The sequence below is a fragment of the Chlorocebus sabaeus genome, chromosome 25, assembly GCF_047675955.1.
Source record: "Chlorocebus sabaeus isolate Y175 chromosome 25, mChlSab1.0.hap1, whole genome shotgun sequence".
In the NCBI taxonomy this organism is placed as follows: Eukaryota; Metazoa; Chordata; class Mammalia; order Primates; family Cercopithecidae; genus Chlorocebus; species Chlorocebus sabaeus.
The window spans coordinates 8,947,526-8,971,967 of record NC_132928.1 but is presented as its reverse complement, the minus strand read 5'-3'; the positions used below and the strand labels follow the sequence as shown (position 1 = coordinate 8,971,967).

Here is a 24,442-nt window from a genome sequence, read left to right as displayed (position 1 = left end):
TAATTAAGCTGTTTCTACTATTACAGAATTACAAAGTTTACACATCAACTTTGATAAACTGCATTGATAATTAAATTGGATAATCTCAAATTTAATTAAATGGTTTCAGTCTGCTTTTGCTTAGGTTATAATGTAGACTCCTATTTACTATATGATTTTTTGCTGAACTACAAAAATATTATTTAGCACTAACAGAAATAGAAAACTATCAGTTATTGAAAATAAAGCAGTTCATAATGATGAAATGTAGTAAGTGTACTGGTGTCAATATAATAAAGCTGGTGTAATATTACAAAATGGAGATCAAATATAAGTCACCTGCTCAGGAAGTCATCTTTATTATGGTTTTCAAGTACGTAAGCTAGTTGTGGAACCAGTTGAAGCTGTTTATACAAAAGCTTATTGGAGAAAGGCCAAAATATTAAGACAGAAAGCAAATTACTATTGGATTGGAGACTAGATCTAGCTGCTGTAATTCATTAATTTTTTTTAGAAAAGTTAAACTTGGGTGCTTGTGTTTGTTGAAAGAGTAATATAATTAAGACATAATAAAATGTTATTTGTATAATGGGAGTCTCTGGTTTTGAACTGTCTAGACACTGAAAGTACCTATAAAAATGTGAACTTCATGTGGGTGGGGATTTTTGTCTATTTTATCTACTGCTGTTTCTGAAGAGCTTAGAATAGGCCCTGACATTAACAGAGCTATATATTTTTAAATTAATGAATGAATGAAAAGCAAAGTAAAAAATAGTGTCAATATTTATGTAGAAAAGGAAGAAATCAACAAAATGTTGGTGATGTCACATTTAACATAGAAAAAAATAATTTAAAGGCATTGAATAAATTGAGTTTGTATAAAGAAACTATAAAAATAAAATTTTTATATTAATAAGGTAAGTACAAAAACATGACGAAACAATTCACTTAGCGTGTCATCTAGGAAATCAAATATCCAAATTGCAAGCCTATTTAAAAGGGCATTGAACTACATTATGTGTAATTTGTAGTCACAAATGCCAAGTGAAAGACAACCAAACTCCTACTTTAGGTAGGCTACCATAAGACTTTCAAGAGATTGTTTTGCTTTCTATGTGACTTTACAAAACTACAGTATGGAAGGTACAATAATGTGAGTATAACTATACTGATACATTTATGAACTCATATGCAACCATTGTTCCTTTGAGATGATGCTATGAATGTTGATTTTCACCTGCACTTTTCCAGCATTGCTAAAGACCAGTGCATAACTCACTGCAGTATAACTTCCATGTGTCTTGTTCTTTGTTCTGCTGCGCCAATTTGCACTGCCAACTGACGCTGTGACAGTCTGCTGAAAGGCTTTCACTTAGGAAGAGCCACCCAATTTCTGGGGACTGTTCCCCAGGGTTGACCACCAGCTCTATTGCCTCTAGCGCTTCATTGTCATGTCATTCCATTTTTAATTTTTTAACCTACTTTTGAAGTGTTTCCTACTAACCAAGTACAGTATACCTTGGTTTATGCAGATATTCATTTAAAAGACTCATTGAAATATCAATCATCAGCAATTCCTATGTATGGATAAAAATGAGTAATTACAGTAAAATCACAGAGCAGTAAAATTAGTGGCACTGTGGTAATCTGTAGGAGACAGAACAGAGTCACTTTGCTACCCAGTCAATAACATTTATTGGGAAGATACTTTGCATACTGTGTAAACTCTTCTCTACTCCCAGTTGTAGACTTTAATTATCCTCCTATATTTTCAATTCTCCTATATTTTCAATGATGCTTCTTAGAAATTTAAAAGAATGTGGAAGCTCAGGAGAACATACAAGTCAACAAAAGTCATTTAGGAAATTGGGTATCTACAAATTGCTAAGCACTGTTCTAGGTTCTAGGCGAAAATAAATAAGACATATTCCCTTCCTTTTCCTAGTGCACAGTTGGATAGGGGACCAGCCAGGTACACAGTGCAAGGACAGCAACAGTAGAGGTATGTCCAAGGTACAGAAGTAGTGTACAGGGAGTGATTAATTAACTGTGGGTTTGGGGAGAAATAGCGGTGTCAGGATAGGTTTTGAAAGGAAGGTTTTTAAAGATCAACTCTGAGGCCATCAGGCAGGAAAGAGGGGAGGACATTCCAGGAAGACAGAACAGATGACACAAAGGCGCGGAGGAGTCAAGCAATATGGTGTGTTCGGGGAATTCCAAGCAAACCAACATTGCTGAACCCGGAGTGCTTGTGGGAAACAGGAGAATAAACAACTCTTGGAGGTTATGTTTGTGAGGTGTGGAGCGGCGCAAAAAAAGCATTGTGGAGTGGCACAAAAAAGCACTGAGCTGATCCTTGCTTGATCTGACAGTTTATGTATATACTGATGACTATGAAGACAAGTATAGGTTAAATTATCACAAGGACTTTCCAGTCCTTCTATGACAATATATACAATGTAAAAGGCAACCTCTTTATGCAGTTTTAAAAATACAATATATCGTTTCTTTTGAGGCTCTTGTCCATTTCAGTGATTCTACATTTTAAGTAATGAACGTTGACACAACAAAAATTCACCTTGCCAAAGACAGGCAGGCAATCAGGACCCAGTTTATTCGTGACAAGGACTGATTATTCTTTCCTGATGGACATTAACCTTGTTTCTCTTTAACTGAGACTGCTTTTTGTTACCTTACATAACTGTCCATCCTGTAGTTTCCTGTGTGGTTAAATGAAAGATTGTAAATAGCTTTGTAGTAACTAAAACAAAGTACTCCATCAACAAATAATTATTGACTGGCCAACTCTATCAGACGTTGGATACATCTAACGCACATGTGCAGTTTTAAGAGTTTACTATTAATCTGCTGAATCTGTCACATTTGATAAACTCTTTGTTTACAAATGACTACAATCTGTTAATGCTCATTTGTATGAATTCAACATGTTTCCCACTTTGCTCTTTAAAAAGAATGCTATAAGGTTGACTGCTGCTAACTGTTAGGTGAAGAATATTCCCCTAGAACAGCACAGCTTGGCATGTGGTAGAATGGTACCCAACAAGCGTTTATTGGGTACCACTCTACCACAGAATGAATTATTAATAGCTTATAATCAAGGCCTTCAATTCTTTTTTTTTTTTTTTTTTTTTTGTGGCGGAGTCTGGCTCTGTCGCCCAGGCTGGAGTGCAGTGGCCGGATCTCAGCTCACTGCAAGCTCCGCCTCCCGGGTTTACCCCATTTTCCTGCCTCAGCCTCCCGAGTAGCTGGGACTACAGGTGCCCGCCACCACGCCTGGCTAGTTTTTTGTATTTTTTAGTGAAGACGGGGTTTCACCGTGTTAGCCAGGATGGTCTCGATCTCCTGACCTAGTGATCCGCCCGTCTCGGCCTCCCAGAGTGCTGGGATTACAGGCTTGAGCCACCGCGGCCGGCCGGCCTTCAATTCTTAAGCAACTAAGCCTTTTTATTTTCAGCTTTGACCATATGGAGAAGTACTGTCCAACAGAGATATAATGTAATGTAAACCACATATGTAAGTTTATATTTTTTAGGATCCGCATTTGAAAAAATAAAAAAGAAACAGTTGAAATTGATTTAATAATATATTTTATTTAACCTAGTATATCAAAATATTAGCATTTTAATATGCAATGGTTATAATATTTATTAAAGAGATAGCTTACTCTCTTTTTTTCCTACTAAGTATTTAAAAATGTGGTGTGCATTTTATATTTATAGCACATCCCAATTAAGGTAATAAATTTCCACTGAAATACTTGATCGGTATATAGATTTCAGAAAATTTATAGTTGAAAAAGTAGATTCATATACTTAACATACTTTCAAACATAACAAAATTTTTCAGTCACTGAATCAAATCAGTTTTTAAATGTAAATTATTTGAAATTGAGTAAAATTAAAAATTCAGGCAGCATGTTAAGAGCTCAGTAGTCACATGTAACTAGTACTGGACCCGGTAGTTCTAGAGAATTCTACTCCATAGGGCTGACAGTAGGCAATGATCTTTTCCCACTTTTCACTGTAGATTTAGCACTTTTTAGATCTTTATTTCCCTTTTGTTTTGTCAGTACTTCAATTTTCTTCCGAAACTTTCATTACCCTAATACATTAAGTTAGGAATCTGTGAATTGAACATGCCACATTTGGTTAATAACCCAAAAGAAAATTACTCAAAGCCTTAAAATATTCCCTTTGTCATTTCTCCATAGTCGCAGGCACAGAAGCTATATATAGTAACACAAAAAAATTTTGCTCATGAGCATTTTCATATTAAGGACTAGGGTTAAACAGTATTGACTCCATCACAATAATGCCTCATGTCATTTTTTTCCCTCTCCCATGTTTAAGGATCTATCTACCAATGTTATTTTAAGGGGAGAAGAGCTCATATAGAGACAGACAGTAATTCCTTTTGAAAAACATAGTGACTTTTTTTTTTTTTTTTAACCTGGGCAAAGTTCATTTTCACTTAGTTTTCACTACATACCAAACTTAAAACTGTAGATATTAATAAGGATTATTTGAATGGCATCTTTTTTTTTTTTTTTTTTTTTTTTGGATAGAGTCATTCTATCCAAAAAAAACAATTTGGTTAACTAGAATTTGGTTAGCTAGAATTATGGATTCGAGCTACCTAGTAATGACTCTCTTTGATAGAAACGTTCTTTGCGGATTGACTTAAACAATAAATATCCCTTATTATTATGTGATATTCTGTAAATTTCATTATGTGAAATAGTGAGCATTGTGTAGCAAATAGAGCTAAGGAATTTGTCCATGGCTTTTAACAGACACTTTAAAATCTGTGGAAGCCACTGTGCCAGAATCTGGGGCTCTCCTTTGAGCTCTGTCTCGAATTAGCCGTTATATCTTACGGGGTGAACCTATGGTTTCTGTGACTGGTGCAAGATTGAACAGCACCACATATTCCAGTTATCTTCTTCTGTATCTTATTAACCTGGTGCATCTGTGATCTTGAACAAGTTAACTTAGTGGAATTTTGTAAAATGGAAATAAATATGCCTGTCAGGGTCACCATGATTATAAAGATAGAATAACATGTGAGTACACTTTGAAGAGCAAAATGCAAACTACCAGCTGAAGGAATGATTCATATTCCAACGGGGCTGAACACCTTTTCACAGATACTTGTTTATTGCTAGGTTAACTCAGGTACTATTGCAACACTGGGTACCCCTGTGTGGCTGCAGCAGTCAGTGGTGCCGCTGACACTGGTGGCAGCCCCTACAGGCAGCCGCCGCAATAGTTAACCAGAAAATAACCAGAAAAATACAAGATTGTGCCCTTGCAACTTCGAAACATCTTGGTGATTCAGGATTTTCTGCAGAGGTAATGTAAATACTTGACATTCTCAGTAACACCTCATAGTTCAGGATGCAGCATTGCAGTTCTGCCGCCTGAATTCTGTTTGAGAAGTGGTGATGACCACCAAAGGGATCTTGTTTTTTTTCATTTGATTTGTGAAATTGGGACGTGGTTACAAGAGAAAATGCGAAAGGAATAAGTACATAGATGGTGTTCTAGAAGTAAATATAGACTGGGTGAGAATTGTTTCTTTCCTCAAAGGATTTTTGTGTTTGCTATTTTTAGGTCTTTTGGACCCATGCTTTAAGGGTCAAGTTTTAACTTTTCAGAAACAACCTTTAATGAGTCAGGATAAAAACCATCTGGTGCAGGGGTTCTTCCTTCAAATGGAGGAAATTCAGGAGAGACGAGAAATTTCCCACTATCATAAGAATTCCATTGGAGGCTTACTTAAGTAGCTCAACAAATGAATGTATCTGCTCCTATCTTTCCTTCCTTTTGTCTTCCTGCCCATCCATGAAAGGAAGTGAAAAAGAAATGTTGCAAAGAATAGAGAGATGATAAGGTTTTCGTTCTAGAGGCTGCATGTGCAAAATGTAAGCTCTCAAATGAGATAGAAAAAAAAAGCATCCTTGCTTATAAAAGGCGAATGGGTCCTGGACAATGCACTACAGACGCGGATGCGTGCAGGATGTCATGAGGCAGGTGGGTGGAAGTGTGAGGAAGCCACCTGGAAGAGGGAGGACAGGGCCCAAATCAGACACAGCTCTCCATCCTCCCTAAACAGGCTCGCCTAAGTGACACTTCCTTGTGTCCCAGGAAGTGACGATCAGCCAGTGTAGATGTTGTGACTCGCGGGTCTCACCCACTCCGGGGGTGCTGCGGGGCGCCCAGAGCGACACGTCTTCCGTTGGCCCTATTCCCGAAGAGGCCGCGCCGTCGGGGGCTGAGACCCACTTGCACTGAGTCTCCAGCTGCCCCGCTAGGCTGCTGGCGCTTCTAGGGGCTTTTGTGCTCTTTGCCAAACTCTGAGGGTGACCCTGAACCTAATGGCTCCCTAGAGAAGGGGACTGACAGAGGGCTCAGGCGAGGACAGGGATTGAGAAAGCGTGGAAACGGGGCAGAAGCAGTAGAATTTAAGAATGGTAAAAGTCCCGAGGTAGGAGAAAAGGAGGGGTAGGATCCAGGGTAGGATTGAATCCAATTCTTCTCCAATGAAAGGGACCAAAAAAAAAAAAAAAAAAGAAAGAAAGAAAGAAAGAAAAAGAAAAAAAAAGCCACTTATTCACATCAGCTCTCTCTCACCCTCAACCCGGCAAAAACCAAACACGAATAAAAATAAAACCACCAGAGGCTCTTAGACGACCGTAAACTCTGCGGGTGGGGCACGAAATAAAAATAAACACAGGGACAGGCGGGCAAGAGAGCGCGGGAGGAGGAGGAGGAGAAGGAGGAGGAGAAGGAGGAGGAGGAAGAGGAGGAGGAAGAGGAGGAGGCGGCCCCGCATCCCTAATGAGGGAATGAATGGAGAGGCCCCCTCGGCTGGCGCCCGCCCACCCGGCGGCGGCCGCCAAGTGCCTCTGGGCGCTGTGTGCCGCGCCCGCTGCTCCGCGCGCAGCCGGCTCGGGCCGCTCCTCCTGACTGAGGCGCGGCGGCGGCGGTGGCTGTGACCGCGCGGACCGAGCCGAGACATTCGCGCCGGGGGCTCGGGCGCCGCCGCCGCTGGGCCCCGGGCGCGTGGATGCGGCTGGGCCGGGCGGCGCCGCACACCTGAGGCGGGGAACTGGGCGCGGCGCGGGCGACGCTGTCAGGGCCGCAGTTCCTGACGCCCAGGCGCTCGCCAGGACGAGCCAGGCAGTGATTTGAGGCACCGGGTTCACCTTCACCCATGGCCCGGAGAGCCTAGCGGGGCTCGCCGCCGCCTCCCGGCTCCCCTTCCCCGCCTCCCACCCCTCAGCGCCGCATCCTGCCAGCCTCGCCGCCCCGCCAGCGCCGGGCAACCGCCTCGCCCGAAGCCCTCCCTCGTTACTGTCCGCGTACCCCGGCGGCGCCGCCGCGGGAAGCGGCTCCCCCTCCTCTTCCTCCGCGTCCTCTTCTCTCTCTCCCCCGCCGGGGCCGCTTGTTGCACCGCTCCGCGGCCTGCGGGAGCCGCTCGCCCTGGTCTTGTGCTCGCGTCCGCAGCCCTTTCCTGTCGCCCCCGGGGCCCGCACCCCAGCCGGGCCGGCGAGACCCCGGCCAGACCCCGTTGCCCGCACAAAATGTCGGCCCGGACGCCATTGCCGACGGTGAACGAGCGGGACACGGAAAATGTGAGTAACCGGAGCCTCTCTCGGGAGCGGTGGGGGCGAGACCCTCCTCTGATCCCCACTTCACTCGCGCTTGGGCCGCCCCCGTGCCTTCACGCGGCCACCCGGGGCAGGGTCTCCACCTGGAGCCCGGCATGACCCTCACCCACTGCTCAGCCCTATTCTTCATTCCAACCCCATTTCGCTTGTTTCCCCTCAAGGGTGAGGGTGGGGAACCGTAAGTGGCGCCCTCTCGCTCGGAGGTGGTCCTCCAGGAGCGGATGGGGTGATGGAGGGCAGAGAGGCAGAATGGGATGGCAGAGTGGGCAGTCAGGATTGCTTTATTTCTACCTCTGCATTCTGTGCCCCCACCCGAATGAATGCTTGCTTTACAATAGCAGACGAGCCGGCTACCTCTCTCTCTTGCTTTTCTGGATCTTTCAATCCTTTGCACCCTCCCCTCCTCCCCCCGCATTGCCCCATGACTTTGCTTTTTGTAACATTGTGTCCACATTTTGGGTCATGGGCCCCAAAGGGAGAAGGATGGGAATGGAAGTGAAGATGTGTGCGTGTTTGTATATGAGTTTATATTGCTGTGACACTCTTAGTAGAGATGAGTAGAAGAATTTCACGAACAGCATCTATGGCCCTGGGGTTACAGCAAAATGTTGAAAAGCCACATGAAGCCAAGGGCTTTTTAATCTCTTCCTTAAGTCAGTGATAATGATGCAGGGCAGGTTTTACTTTAAATATCTCTCCTCCTTCTTGGAGTGTCACAAGGTGCACATCTTTGAAGGAAGGATTTTCTGTGTCTTTGATCTGATTGCCCTCAGGAGCTGTTATCAAAATGCAGATGTCCCTGGCTTTTAAGCTCTTGAAAAACCGAAAAGAACAAGACCCCTTGTATTTCCACCTTCTGAAAAGTACAGTGGGGTGTGTGTGTGTGTGCGCGTGCAAGTTCCTTTGTGGGAAGGTTTTCTTGGTTTTTTTTTGTTTTTGTTTAAAACACTCAAGACCTGTAAATAGGGCTTGGCTGATGTTCCAACTGATTTTAAGGACCTAGAGGGGTACTAAGTTTTGGTCAGCTGTCCAGACCTCTCTGTCTAGTTGTCTCATCAGCCGTCCAGCTTTTGATGTACCACTGACTTCATGGGGTTGGTAAAATAAAATAACGAAGCGCTTTGGTGTTCTTAGACAAAAGGCATGAGAGAAAGGATACAAGCTCACTTCTGAGTTGTTGGAGGGGGTATAAACAGATGATTTCATCTTAGGAGGGGAGCACAGAAATTTAATATAATTATACAGAGAGAGAAGAAATTCTAGTAAGAGACCATTGTTAGAGGACCTGTGAAGATGTTTCAGAGTATGCTTTTGTCTTCTCTAGCGCCGTGCATTTAAAATGGGAAAGATAGTGTGAGGCTGCTGCTATCATAAATTAGAATCATTTTAGTTCAAATCAAATTAGTTCATTTGCATCATAGCTATTTTAGAAAATATAATTGATACACAGTTTTGATTGAGAGATTGAACAAGGTCAGAGAAAGAGATGGATATTTTGGTTTAAGTTGATTTTAAAGCCGAGTTGGCACAGAATTTTTCTAACAGGAACTCTAAAAAAATGCCTGTCATTCAAGAGTGTGATGAAAAGTAAGACAGATGATAACCTTTGTTTTTATTAGCAAATTACTGTATATGTTAACCCAGGAAGAGTGGAAAAATACATTGTTTTTATTTTCTTTTAGATTTTTATAGCTCTTCTCATACTTGTATGAATAAGGTACTTCATAAAGACATGAGATATAATTATAGAAATATGCATTAAGGAATAGTACAGAATGCAGCTTCTCATGTAAGAGCACACAAAAAAGGATTTTAAAGCTAAGTAATAATAGTATGATAAATTTTGTTGTGAGTACCTTCTGAAAATGTTTATGCTGTGTAAACTGATTTGCTGTTTCTGAACATGTTATTTCAAAGTCACTTTTATGGTCTTGTGCCTTATTGTATTGTACATAATGATATCTCCATTTAGCTTACTCTACCCCACATCCTTATTTTCTCCTAATTGCTATGAAAAATATCTATTATACGACAACTGTCAATAAGTATGCACTCAGCACATTCATTTTTTAGGTAAAGGGTTGGGAAGGGGATATAGAAGTAGTGTTTAAGATCTCCCCCCCCAACCCCCGCAAGGAGCTTACAGAAGATATAATAATCCCAAACAAATAATGTATCGTAGAAGACATTGTGTAAGTAGGGCTAAATTGGTTTATAGGTGTTAATAGGTGTTTATCAAAGAGGCCACCACTGATGGCTACTAAATCACCATTGGTGACTCTCTTTATTCTGTAGTTGGTAGTAAATGGCATCATCCATTTTTACTTCTCATCCATGAAATAAAGTAACAAACCTGCTTGTTAGCTAATATATTAATGCCAGTATGGCAGCCAAAATGTATGTTTATTTGTAGTTATTTTCAATTACATGACATATTTTTAAAAATAGTTATGAAACTTTTATATTCATATGACTATTAAAGAGTTCTAAGTCCTTTGGTGTATCAAGGATGCTAACCAAAAACATTGTATTATCCTTAGAAATTAAAATCAACAAATACAGTAATTCAAAACACCATCTTGATATTTCGTTGTCATTTGCAGTTAATATAAACATTTCTTTGGTCATCCATATAACATATTTGGATTTTGTCTCCTTGGGAATATATAATATCTACCCTTCTCAGTGTCACTAATATATATTCAGGATAAATTAAAAATCCCAAAAGAGGAATATTATAGCACTGATCTCTTATATACTACTACTATATATAGTAGAATGAGAAAGCATTGCTTCTCTCTAAGGACAGCCTGTGTGTACTTTTTCAGAAGTATTTTCTTTGATGAAAGATCTGTGTGTGCCTTGTTAATAGGCCTGAACGGGCTAAATACAACAGGACAACCAATGATTAACTTTTAAGGCAATAAACACTTTGTAGTAAAGTAAAAAAATACGTGTTGCAGATAATATAATCATGCAAAATGTGTTTGATTTTAGATTATAAACAGTAAGTCCAGAAGAAGTAAAAAATATTTTTCTTTTTTTCTTGTTAGATTTTATTTGGATAATTCCACCATGGATGTAGATAATATATTATCATTACTCTTACTTTTTTTTTAATGAAACAATTAAAAAAGTTTAGTATTTGGGAAAAACTCTGTGCTAATTATTAATGGGTCAAAAATGCTCAGCCTAGCTATCTGTGATGAAATTTTGATCAGTATGAAGAAAACTCTTTTGACTACTTCTTGGGAGGTTTTAAGATTGAATTCAGTTCGATTAAAAAGTCTTTAAAAAAAAAGACTCTTGATGTTGAGTCTTGTGACATACTGAAATTCATGGCGGTGGTTATAATGATTACCTATTGTAACTAAGGTTGCCATCAGTAGTTTGTCCTGTGAGCATCATTGTTAATGGCATGAAGAAGCAAGAGGAAAAAGCATACCTTTGCTGCTACCCTTGGATTTTCTCAGTATCCTGTGCATCCTTCACATGTCACAGTACTTATCACATAGCATCTAATTGCCTGATTTTGTCTCCCTTAGTCTGTATTGCCAGTGCCCAGCGCAGTGACTAGTACTAGTATACAAGAAATCAGTGCTGTAACACCCCTTTTGAATTTTTTCATTTATCGCCAAAGTATATTGGTGACGTTGGTGAGGGTAGACATTACGTATTACAACCTGAGAGGCTGAATGAAGCCTTCAGAGAGAAAATTTAGTGACCTACCCAACGTTAATAATTCCATCCTTCAAGGTTAATAATGAAAATTTGACAGCTTCCACTATTACTGTACTCATGCTATTACTTCTAGAACGTGTTTTTTTGTTTTATTTTGTTTTGTTTGTGTCTTAAAGATTTTAGAAGAGTGACTCACGCCTCTAATCCCAGCACTTTGTGGGGCCGAGGTGGGAGGATTGCTTGAATCCAGGAATGCAAGACCAGCATGGGCAACATGGAGAAACCCTGTCTCCACTAAAAATACAAATATGAGCTGGGCATGGTGGTGTATGTCTGTAGTCAGTCAGAGCTACTACGGAGGCTGAGGTGGGAGGGTTGCTTGAGCCCAGGAGATCAAGGCTGCAGTGAGCCAAGATCACACCGCTGCACTCCAGCCCGGGTGACAGAGTGAGAACCCTGTTAAAAAAAAAAAAAAAAAAAAGAGAAGATTTTAGAAGAGCATATGAAGTGGAATAAGATCCTTTATTAGAGGAAGAACAGGGTATGCCATCCCTATCCCTACTTCTGAACCTTTACTGTTTCCTGTGTGGAGTGCCTTGCACTTGTCCCTTCATATCAAATTTACAAATCGTTTATGGCTTGTCTCATTGTTTTAACAAGACTTCTGAAATGATCGCAGCTAATATTGTTGTAGCTGAACAGTGGTGGATGTATATAGTCCAATCACTGGTCTCTACAGTCGGTGTGCAGGGCAATACATTGGAAGAAGAAATGTATTTAATGTCTGTCACTTCACTTTTGACCTACATGCTATTATTACGTCTTCTTTTTTTTTTTTTTTTAGTAAAAATCCAGGTCGTATAGAATTAGACACATGATTTTAAAGTTATTATTATTGTTGTTATTATTTTTCTTCTTCCATCTCATTCTTTCCTTTGGGGGTCATTTTCTCTTTTCCTGATGAATATCTTTGGAAGTTCTTTTGGTGAAGGATTGTTAGTCATGAACTTTTTTAGGTCTGAAGACATATTTTGCCCTAATTCTTAAAAGATAGCTTTGCTTAGTCTGTAACTCTAGGTTGATAGTTTGATTTGTTTCACCACTCAGAAGGTAGTATTCCGTTGTCTATTGATTTACATTATTTCTGTTCGGGAGTTGTCTGCTATTTGGTGTGTGATCCTTTCTGTCTGTCTCTATCTTATGTAGATTCATATGTCTCATCAGTTATGGAAATGTACCAACCATTATGTCTTTGAATGTTACCTTACCTCTGTTCTATATAGTATTTCTGGCACTCTGGTTAGATGTGCTAAAATTTATCGTTCTATCCTTCATGTTTAACCTGTCATTCATGTTTTTCCTCCTCTTGTTTCTTTGTACTCCAATCTGTAGTATAACCTATGCTATAGTTACCATATATGTTTCGATCTTTCTTCAGCTGTTAACCTATCTGTTGAATTGTTTTTCATTGAGGTAAAAAGCATCCATCAGATACACCCTTGTAACAAATTTTTAAGTGTACAGTACAGTATTTTTGGTGGGAAGGGAGTAGATTTTAGTGGTGGTAAGGTGGCAATTTTATTATTTTTTTCACGTCCTATTTTTTATTTAATTTTATGATATGTATTAGATCTATTAGTGCATATTTTGGGGGTGTATGTGTTAATTTGATACATTCATATAATCAAATTAAGGTAACTGGGATATCTATCACTTTACATACTGATCTTTTCATTATACTAGGAACATTAAAATTATTCTAGCTATTTTGAAATGCACGTCGATTAATGTTAACTATACTCACCTGAGTGATCTATTGAACACTAGGTCTTTTTCCTTCTAAGTGTATGTTTATACTCATTAAGCAATCTCTTTTCATCCTTCCCTTCCTACTAACCCTTTCTAGCCTTTGTGAACCACCCAATCTACTCTATCTTCATGAGATCGCTTTTTTAGCTCCCACATATGAGTGAGAACATATTTGTCTCTCTGTACTTGGCTTATTTCACTTAACATAATGACCTCCAATTTCATCCATAGGCACAATATTGTACAGCACATCTCTAGAAATTTTTTATCTTGTGTGACTGAAACTGTGTATATATTGAACAGCACCTCCCTATTTCCCTTTCTCTCCAGACCCTGGCAACCACCATTCTTACTTTCTGCTTTGATGAGTTTGACTACTTTAGATACCTCACAAAAATGGGATCATATAGCAGGATTTATCCTCTGTAACTGGCTTATTTCATTTTAGCACAATGCCCTTAAGGTTAATCCATATTGTAGCATATGACAGGATTTCCTTCTTTTTTGTAGCTAAATAATATTCCATTGTATTATGTACCTTGTTTTGTTTATCCATTTATCTGCTGATGGACATTTGGGTTGCTTCTACTTCTTGGCTCTCATAAATAATACATCAGTAAATATGGGAGTGCAAAGATCTCTTCGAGATCCTGATTTTAGTTTTTTGGATAAATACCCAGAAATGGATTGTATGTTAGTTCTATTGTTGGGTCATATGGTAGTTCTACTGGGTCAAATGGTAAGTCTATTTTTAATATTCTGAGGAGACTTCATATTGTTTTTCATAGCAGCTGCAGTATTTTACATTTCCACCAACAGTGCACAAGGGTTGCAATTTCTGTACATCCTCACCAATGTTTATTTTCTATTTTTATTTTATTTTTGTTTTATGGCTTTTAAAATTACAACTATCCTAACAGTTGTAAAAGAAATATCTTACTGTGGTTTTGATTTGCATTGCCCAGATGATTTGTGATGCTCATCATCTTTTTATATACCTCTTGGCCATTTGTGTGTCTTCTTTAGAGAAATGTCTATTCAACTCCTTTGCACATTTAAAAATCAAGTTTTTTTAAATCAAGTTTGTGTATAGTTTTGCTCATACTGTAGTGTGCTTTTTCACTCTGTTGTTTTCTTTGATGTGCAGAAGCATTTTAGTTTGATTTAGTCCTGATTGTCTATTTTTGCTTTTGTTGGCTGTGCTTTTGATGTCATATACAAGAAATCTTTGTCAAGACCAATATCATGAAGCTCTTCTCCTATGTTTTCTTCCAGGAGTTTTATAATTCAGGTCTTAAATTTAAATCTTTAATCCCTTTTGAGATAGTTTTTGTATATGATATAAAATGAGGGTCCAGTGTCATTCTTTTGCACATATATATATCCATTTTCCCAGCACCATTTGTTGAAAACACTGTGCTTTACCCATTGTGAATTTTTGGCATCCATGTTGAAAATCATTTGACTGTGTATGCATGGGTTCCTTTCTGAGCTCTCTATTCTGTTCTTCGTGTATATCTCTGTCTTTAAGCTAGTACTATACTATTTTGATTACCATAGCTTTGCAATATGTTTTGAAGCCAGTAAGTGTGAGGCTTTGTCCTTTCTGAAGATTGTTTAGGCCATTCAGGGTCCTTTGTGGTTCCATATGAATTTTATAATTTTTTTTTGTTTCTGTAAAAAATGCCATTAGGATAGTTCTTCGTTAGTGCATAGAAATGTCACTGACTTTTGTACATTGATTTTGTAGCCTGAAACTATTGAATTTGTTTATTCTTTCTAGCAGTTCTTTTTTTGGTATTTGGAATCCTTAGGGTTTTCTACATATAAGATAATGTCATCTACAAACAGTGATAATTTTACTTCTTTCTGATTTGGATATGTTTTATTTATTTATTTTTTTCTTGTCTAACTGCTCTGCCTAGGACTTCTAATACTATGTTAAACAGAAGTGGCAAGAATGGGCATCCTTGTCTTGTTTTTGATCTTAAAGGGAAACCTTTGTTTTCTACCGCTGAGTGTTACGTTAGTTGTGGGCTTTTTATATATGGCCTTTTTTATGTTGATGTAATTTTTTTCTATTCTTATTTTGTTGAGTGACGTTTTTAATCATGAAAAGGTATTGAATTGTGTCAGTGCTTTTTCTGCATCTATGGAGATGATGAGGCAATTTTAATTTTCCTTCTATTAATGTGGTATATATCACATTGATTTTTCTATGTTGAGCCATCCTTGTATCCTAGGGATAATTCCCTCTTGGGCATGGTATGTGATCCTTCTAATGTGCCATTGAATTTGAATTGCTAGGTTTTTTTGGGTTTTTTTTTCCCTGAGAATTTTTATATTGCTATGCATTAGGGATATTGACTTGTAGTTTTCTTTTCCTGTAGTGACTTTTTCTGGTTTTTGTATCATGGTAATTCTGGCTTTATAAAATGAGTTAGGAAGTATTCTCTTCTCTTCTTTTTGAGGAAGAGTTTGAAAGATTTGGTTTCAATTCTTCTTTAAATGTTTAGTAGAATTCACTAGTGAAGCCATCTGGTCTTGGGCTTACCATTGTTGGAAGGTTTTTGATTCCTGATTCAATCTCCTTACTAGTTTTAGCTTTGTTTAGATGTTCTATTTTTTCATAACTTAGTTTTTGTAGGTTTATCAGGGTTCTCCAGAGAAAAAAATCCAATAGGCTATACATAGATATATGAGAAAATTTATTATGGGAACTGGTTCCTGTGATTATGGAGGCCATAAAGTCTCACAGTATTTAATCTGAAAGTGGGAGAACCAGGAAAACCAGTGATATAATTCAGTCTGTGTCTGAAGGCCCAAGAACCAGTAGCTCTGATGCCTGCAAGCAGGATAAGATGAATATCCCAGCTGAAGAAGGGAGAAAACTTTTCTGGCTTTTTTTTTTTTTTTAAGACAGAGTCGGAGTCTCGCTCTGTCGTCCAGACTGGAGTGCAGTGGCGCGATATCTGCTCAGTGCAAGCCCCGCCTCCTGAGTTCCCGCCATTCTCCTGCCTCAGCCTCCCGAGTAGCTGGGACTACAGGCGCCCAGCACCGCGCCCGGCTAATTTTTAAAATATATTTAGTGGAGACGGGGTTTCACCGTGTTAGCCAGGATGGTCTTGATGTCCTGACCTCATGATCCGTCCTCCTCGGCCTCCCACAGTGCTGGGATTACAGGTGTGAGTTTTTTTTTTTTTTTTTCTTTATATTCCAATCGGACTCTCTCAATGGATTGAATGATATACTTGCCTACATTGATGAAAGTATATGCTTTGTTCAGTTGCTGATCAAAATGCTAACCTCTTCTGGAAAAACTCTCTTGGATATACCCCAGAATAATATTTTGCCAGCTGTCTGAGCATTCCTTAGCCCAGTCAAGTTGACATATAAAATTAACCATCACGGTAAGCTATATGTTTCTAGGAATTTATACATTTCCTCGATGTTATCTGATTTGTTGGAATATGATTATTCATGGTAGTATCTTATATCCTTTTTATTTCTGTTTCATCAGTTGTAATACTTTCTCTTTCATTTCCAATTTTGTTTGAGTCCTGTCTTTTTTTTTCTTAGTCAGAGGTTTCTCAAATTTGTTGATCTTTTCAAAAAACCAAGTCTTTCACTGATTTTTTTTTCTGTTTTTGTGTTCACTAATTTATTTCTACTCTAATCTTTTTTATTTCCTTTCTTCTGCTAAATTTTGAGTTAGTTTGCTCTTCTTTCTCTAGTCCTTGAGGTGTTGAGTTAGATTATTTGAGGTCTTTCTCTTTTTTTTTGTTTGAGATAGAGTCTTGCTCTGTCATCCAGGCTGGAGAGCTATGGCGTGATCTCGGCTCACTGCAGCCTCTGCTTCCTGGGTTCAAGTGATTCTCCTGCCTCAGCCTCCTGAGTATCTGGGATTACAGGTGCCCGCCATCATACATGGCTAGTTTTTGTATTTTTAGAAGAGACGGGGTTTCACCATGTTGGCCAGGCTGGTTTAAAACTCCAACCTCAAGTGATCTGCCCACCTTGGCCTCCCAAAGTGCTGGGATTACAGGCAAGAGCCACCACACCCAGACTCTTATTCTTTAATGTAGGCGTTTTTTAATGAAGTCACGATAAACTTCCCTCTTATTGCTGCTTTTGCTGCATCCCATAAGTTTTGCTGTTGTATTTTTGTTATCAGTCCTGGAGAATGTTCTGTGTGTGCTTGAGAAGAATTTATATTGTGCTGCTGTTGGGTGGAATGCTCTGTATGTCTATATGTCCATTAGGTCAATTTGTTCTATAGTGTTCTTCAGGTCCTCTGTTTCCTTATTGATCTTTTATCTAGATATTCTATCATTATTGAATGTAGGGTATTGAAATCTTTTATTGTGTGTTGCTGTCTATTCCTGCCTTCAGTTCTGTCATGTTTGTTTCTGCTGTGATATTGGATACATATATATTTATAATTGTTACAGCTTCCTCATGAATTGATCTTTTATCATTACTTAATATTCTTCTTTGTCTCTTGTGATAGTTTTTGACATAAGATCTGTTTTAGGCCGGGCGCGGTGGCTCAAGCCTGTAATCCTAGCACTTTGGGAGGCCGAGACGGGGGGATCACGAGGTCAGCAGATCGAGACCATCCTAGCTAACATGGTGGAACTCCGTCTCTACTAAAAAATACAAAAACAACTAGCCGGGCGTGGTGGCCGGCGCCTGTAGTCCCAGCTACTCTGGAGGCTGAGGCAGGAGAATGGCATAAACCCGGGAGGCGGAGCTTACAGTGAGCTGAGATCCGGCCACTGTACCCCAGCCTGGGCGACAGAGCGAGACTCCCTCTCAAAAAAAAAAAAAAAAGATCTGTTTTATCCGATGTAAGTTTGGCTACCTCTGCTCTCTTTTGGTTATTTCACCCTTTAATTTTTAGCCTGTGGGTGTCCTTAAATCTAAAGTGAATCTCTTGTACACAACATATAGTTGGATCTTATGTTTTTAATCCATTAAATTAATCCAAAATTAATCCAAAAAAACTCTTGTCTTTTGATTATGGTGTTTACTCCATCTACATTTGGTGCAATTAGTGATAGGGAAGGACTTAGTATTGCCATTTTGTTAACTGTTTTCTGTCTTGTAGGTTTTTGTTCCTCTTATCCTCTCTTGCTGTATTCCTACGTGTTTCACTGATTTTTTTGTAGTGACCTCTAGTGTAAGCTGGATTCTGTCAGCATCTAAAACCGGTCCCTTTGGCAGTCCCCTAAAAATCAGAACATTGGATCCATACTCTACACTATTTTTCCCCATCTGTTGAATTTTCAATTTCATTTATCATATTTTTAATTTCTCTTAAGCTTGTCTACCTTTTTAAGTAGATTCTTGGACCTTGCTTATTTTATGATTTCATCTTCATTTCCTTGAACATTTAATATATAGTAATTTGCACGCTGTTTCTGGTAGTTCCGTTATCTGAAGTCCCTAGGAGGTTAGATTGTCTGCTAATTCTCATTCACTACGTTGTTTCTTATTGAATGTGCTGGTATTTGATGGTGTCATTCACTATGGTTGTTTCTTATTGAATGTGCTGGTATTTGATGCTGAGCTCCTCTTTGCCTGATTGTTATTTGTGTGAAACTTGGGGGCCTAAATTGAGCATGCTTCCTTCAGAGAGGGATTGGGTTTGCTTCTGCTGGGAACCCCTACTGACCTGGGGCACTTTAGTCTCCTGTAGGGATTCCTGGGAGTTGTAGATGCAGCTCTCTAACCCTGTAGTGAGTCCAAGGCTTAATATTTGACTGCAGGGTAACTCAGGCTTTTGTGGTAACTTTTGGCTGTTGTTTGTTGATTTGTTTTTTTATGTTTGTTTATTTGTTTTTGTTTTGCCCTTGGAGGTCTCTCGTACTCTCTTATAGGTCAGTAATTCATGTAAAAAATATGTACTATTTTGGAGTACCCCTTATAATATCACGCCTACTGCACTGTAGAAATTCTGGAATAAGCTTTTTGTAAATGGGTCTTTAGAAATTTACATACTTATGGGATTTCCATACTTATGTTCCATACTTATGTAAATTTCCATACTTATGTTCCTAAACCATGTGTCATTTCTGAAATTCTCATATCAGTATACTTTAAAATGTGCATAATTTTCTGTTTATAAATCTTGAATTTGAAAATTTACTAGATTTTTGAAATCATTTGTTACAATTGTTAGAATGATTAATTTTCAAGAATGGCTCGGGCAAAGTGGAAATCTAACAGAACTTTCGCATAATTGGTGAATAGATTGAAATATGAGCATCATAATTAAATAAATGCAAGCAGTTGTCCACTACTTCCATTTGTGTGAGATGCTCTCTTTAGTCTTGACAGTCATTGAAATCAAGTAGCAACATAAACTGGACTTACAATCAGTCCTTCAGTTCTTTATCACAAATTGTTAAGCCAATATTTGCAAACTCAAGAAACATTCATTTGTATTGTATAACATTAATAATATTTTACTAATCACTGAAAAATTTGTACCATCAGAATTCAATATATTTCCAAAATTTTTTATATTATACTTTTTCATATGCATAATCTATTTATAAAGTAATTCATATGTAATTTATTAGTATTCCTATGGGAGTCCATACTTACACATTTTGAAGCTAAAAATACCTTGGACTATAGTTTAGAGGCCATTCTGTGCCACAGAGTTTAGCATTGTTCTCTAATTCTTCTGTGTATACACTTTTACTTTCTAGCTAAATTGAAAATATTTTGAGGCTGTGGACCACTTTCAACATTATTTCTCTATATCCTTTATTACCTAGCATAGTGTTTGGTGTATTTTTTGGTGTTCAATAATTTAATAAACCAAGGTCTATTTTATTTATTTATTCTTGAATACAGTGGGTTTATGAACCACCTGAGGAGATTGTTTCAAATTTACATTTCCTAACTCCTGCTCCCTCCCATTCTATGTTCTTGCTCAGTTTTTCTAGGTGAGGTCTAGGAATTTCTCTTTCTCCAAACTCTTAAGGAATTCTTACACAGATATCCACTGGCTAGGTTTTAGAAAACATTGATTTATATGATGATGATGACATTGTAATTAATCTCATACTATGATGAAAATGAAAAGACAGTTATAGTTGATGGCTATATTTTAGAAAGTAGGATGGAAGAAATGATAAGTCAATCCTTTTGTAGGTGATGACAACAGTAGAAAATATCAGGTAATTTTCTGTAAGTAATAAGGTACATGCATGTGGTTGTTATAGGTGTAAGATATAAAAAAGGGGCAAAAGAGGAATTTCATGTTCTTCCCTTCCCTTCCCTCAAATTTATGTGGTTAACAATAAAGTGGGAAGGGAAATGGCAACAGAAAAAGGAGTTTACCATATGGTGCCTGCTGTGGTGTGAATGTGCCTCCCAAAAGTTTGTGTGTTGGAAACTTAATACACAATGCAACAGTGGTGGGAGATGGGGCCTAATAAGAGATGATTGGGTCATAAGGTCAGAGCCCTCATGAATGGCTTAACGTTTTTTCAGTAGCAGGTTAGTTATCTCAATAGTGGGTTGCAAGCCCTGCCCATGGTGCTTTTCTTTTTTGCACGCTTGCTTACCTTTCTGCCCTTCAGCCTTTCCACTATGGGATGACGCAGGCTAAAGACCATCACCAGATGCCAGCCCCTTGATATTTGACTTCCCAGCCTACAGAATCATGAGCTAAATGAATTTCTGTTCATTATAAGTTACTCAGTCTGCCGTATTCTGTTATAGCAACAGAAAAGAGACTAAGACAGTGCCTTTAGTTATAGGCTGAATCTTTCTCCTAAGAAAGTGTTATTTAATACTGTTTTGACCACTATATCAGGTTAGCCCAGGTAGTAAAACAAATTAGAAACTGAGCCACAGTACCAAATTTTAGTGAACTACTGTAAAGTATATGGTAACAGGTTTCACAAGACTACTTTTCCTTTTGGGATCAGCAGTGCTGCTTTCACAATTTAAAAAGAGGGTTTGCTTTTATTTCCTTTTCTATTCGCTTCATCACGATTGAAGATGATAAGGATACAAAGACAAATGAAACCTGTTCCCTGCTCTGGAGTGACTCAGAGCCTGAAGTGGGAGACAGACATAGAGACAAACAAGTACAGTAGAAAGTTGCAGTTCCTTGTCATCCAGCTGATTAGAACACAGAGTAAAGAAGGAAGGAGAGGCGGGCCACGTGCTCATGAAGGCCTTTGAAATGAGGTTTGAAAGATAAGTACTCCTTCACCAAGTGGCTCTGTGGAAAGTTGAGTTGGTGGGAAGAAGAGGGCATTCTGGGTGGAAGGTGCATTTGCACAAAGTCCCTGAGTGTGAAGTGGAAAAGAGGAGAGCATTGCCCTGAGGTGGGCAGCATTTAGTGAGAGGGCCTGGCTTGAGAGTAGGCAGGGCCTTATATGCCGTAGCAAGAGCTAGTCCTGGAGGCCGCAGAAGCTCTTGGAGGATTTAGGTGGAGGGTCAACTTGATGAGATTTGTGTTAAATATTTTCTGTGTGCCTGCATGCTTTAGAAACACTCTAGTTTTTAAATTCAGTGGGCTGTTTTCTAATGGTCAATTTTTTTTTTTTTTTTTTTTTTTTTTTTTTGAGATAGGGTATTGTACAGGCTAGAGTGCAGTAGCATGATCATAGCTCACTGCTGCAGTCTTGGCCTTCCGGGTTCAATCAATCCATCCGCCTCAGCCTCCTTAGTATCCTTAGTAGCTGGGACTATAGGTGCTCACCACCATGCCTGGCTAATTTTTGTATTTTCTTATAGAGATGGGAGTTTCAACATGTTGCCCAGGCTAGTTTCGAACTCTTGGGCTCAAGCGAGCCACCCTACCTCTGCCTCCCAAATTGCTGAAATTGCAGGCATGAGCCACCACACCCAGCCTGAAAGCGCTTTTAATACAGTATTTAGATGCACTTTATTGGCATATTAGAGAAAGGTTTGGTAAAGGGGAGACGCCAGTGCTGGTGGCAAAGACTCTTGACAAACTTTAGTTAGGCTGTTCAGAGCCCTGTTCTCAACTAGGCCTTGACCTTGACCCTCTATTTCCTTCCTGGGCCTGCACAACCCCAAATTAGCCAAGAATCTTCCTGAGTCAGTTTGGTGAGATATCACCCTTGATATCTGACCACCCCTGATAGCTGATTGAGTTCTTCACCCCCAACCTTTGATGTCAGAGTCCTTAGCTTGTCATTTGCAAGAACCCCCTTACCCTTGATGTCTCCTTTAGTGCTTTTCCATGTATTGACCCTCTCACTCTGCTCCTTGCCTGTAAATCACTAGCCATCTTTGCAATATTCAGAGTTGAGCCTGTCTCTCTTCCCTATGGTAATACCCGTATTACAATAGTCTTGAGTAAAGTTTTCCTTACAATTTTAACAAACATCAGAATAATTTTTTATTTAACACCGGTTAAGAAAAGATTCACATTTTATAATGAAATCCCACACATTTTTCACCATGGTGGTATGTATTGGGAGTATGGTTACAGATGTCCATGGTAACCATAAAACAATCACTTAGTAGACTAGAAAGTAGAGTTTCTCTAGATTTAGGGCAGAAGAATAGGATGATAAAAGGGGCTAGGAGAAGAATTTAGCAAATACTAGGATTGGTATATCATTGTCCTTTAATGATGATTGGTCTTTGTGATTTTAATCAGTAATGAATATAGTTGAACTAAAGGGAAAGATTATTTAGCTACTGCTCTGTTCTGGGTTAGATTTATCTTTCTATTACTGCTTCTTCAGTTACTTAAGAAGGGATATTATTGCTTTGTAAAGATAGTCTCCAACCTGCTTTTAGTAATGAAAAGCAACTAATTGGCTGGGCACGGTGGCTCATTCCTGTTATCCTGGCACTTTGGGAGGCTGAGGCAGGTGGATTGCCTGAGTTCGGGAGTTCGAGACCAGCCTGGGCAACAACGGTGAAACCTTGTCTCTACTAAAACACAAAAAATTAACTGGGCGTGGTGGTGTGCACCTGTAGTCCCAGCTACTCGGGAGACCGAGGCAGGAGAATCGCTTGTACCCAGAAGGCAAAGGTTGCAGTGAGCTGAGATCGCACCACTGCACTCCAGCCTGGGCAACAGAGTGAGACTCTGTCTCCAAAAAAAAAAAAAAAAAAAAAAAAAAAAAGGAAAGCAACTGTAGGAATAGAAAGCAAAAAGCTATGGATAAGCTAGTTTATCTTGGATCAAATCACTAACCTTTTTTCTTATGGCTCTTACTGGTACGTCTCATTTTGGTACCTACTTACCTATAAACTGTCTTGGGTACTTTTTTCTACAGAAGTTATTTATTAACTGAATAGCACTACTAAATCATGCCATTGATCCTTCTGGCCACTCTAGATTCTTTCTGTATTGCCTAAATACCAAGAACTAGAAGGAAATAAAGTATGTACTAGTAGCCACTGTTTAAACCAGTGGAATTGGCTTACTAGTGAATTGTTAACTACCAGTGCCCAAAGAACATCCTATGGAAGAAAGTCTTGAATAGAAAAGGCTGGAACCAGGTTGGTTGATCACTTCCACCTTTCCCTTCTACCTTCCTCTCAAGGAGGGGAGAAAAACAAGGAGAGGTAAGAGTATGTCAATGAGGAGTCTACTCCCCTTTCTGCCAGAATTGAGTATTTATCAGTTGCTAATTTTACTTCGTATGTACTTTGTAACAGTAGTGTCAAACTGTACTGTGATTTTCTTTTTCTTTTTTTTTTTTTGAGACAGAGTCTTGCTCTGTCACCCAGGCTGGAGTGCAGTGGTGCTCACTGCAAGCTCCGCCTCCCAGGTTCACACCATTCTCCTGCCTCAGCCTGCTGAGTAGCTGGGACTACAGGCACCCACCACCACACCCGGCTAATTTTTTTTGTATTTTTAGTAGAGACGATGTTTAACTGTGTTAGCCGGAATGGTCTGGATCTCCTGACCTCGTGATCTGCCCGCCTAGGCCTCCCAAAGTGCTGGGATTACAGGTGTGAACCACTGCGCCCAACCTCTATACTGTGATTTTCTTAAGCCTGTCCCACACATAATACTGTAAACTCCTTGAGACCAGGAACACTATTACTGACTCCTGTATCAAGCAAACAATGATACCTGCACTTCGCAGAATTGCTTGCCTTGCTGGGTTAAAAACAGCAAGAGTATGTCAATAAAATACATCCCTCTTCCTACAATACTTTAGCATAGTGCTGTGCACATAGTGGCAACTCATCGGATGCTTAGTAAATGTATATAGTTAAGATGCATTCATTCCCTGGAACTATTGGAGTACTTTAAGA

The 24,442-nt window shown here is 39.2% G+C and overlaps 1 protein-coding gene across 5 annotated transcripts in view; it reads left to right on the top strand.

Moving 5' to 3' along the window:
- The first annotated feature begins 6,848 nt into the window (after positions 1-6,848).
- MARK1 (microtubule affinity regulating kinase 1) overlaps positions 6,849-24,442 on the top strand; it is a 142,799-nt gene continuing 125,205 nt past the window's right edge. For 2 of the 5 annotated variants that reach the window (XM_007988396.3, XM_007988393.3), the window contains exon 1: positions 6,852-7,636. In XM_007988396.3, the coding sequence (XP_007986587.2) occupies positions 7,586-7,636 (51 nt within the window). In that variant the 5' untranslated portion in view covers positions 6,852-7,585. Of the gene's footprint in view, positions 7,637-24,442 lie in introns of all 5 variants that reach the window. The other 3 variants (XM_007988395.3, XM_037985549.2, XM_007988394.3) reach the window with 3 other exon arrangements.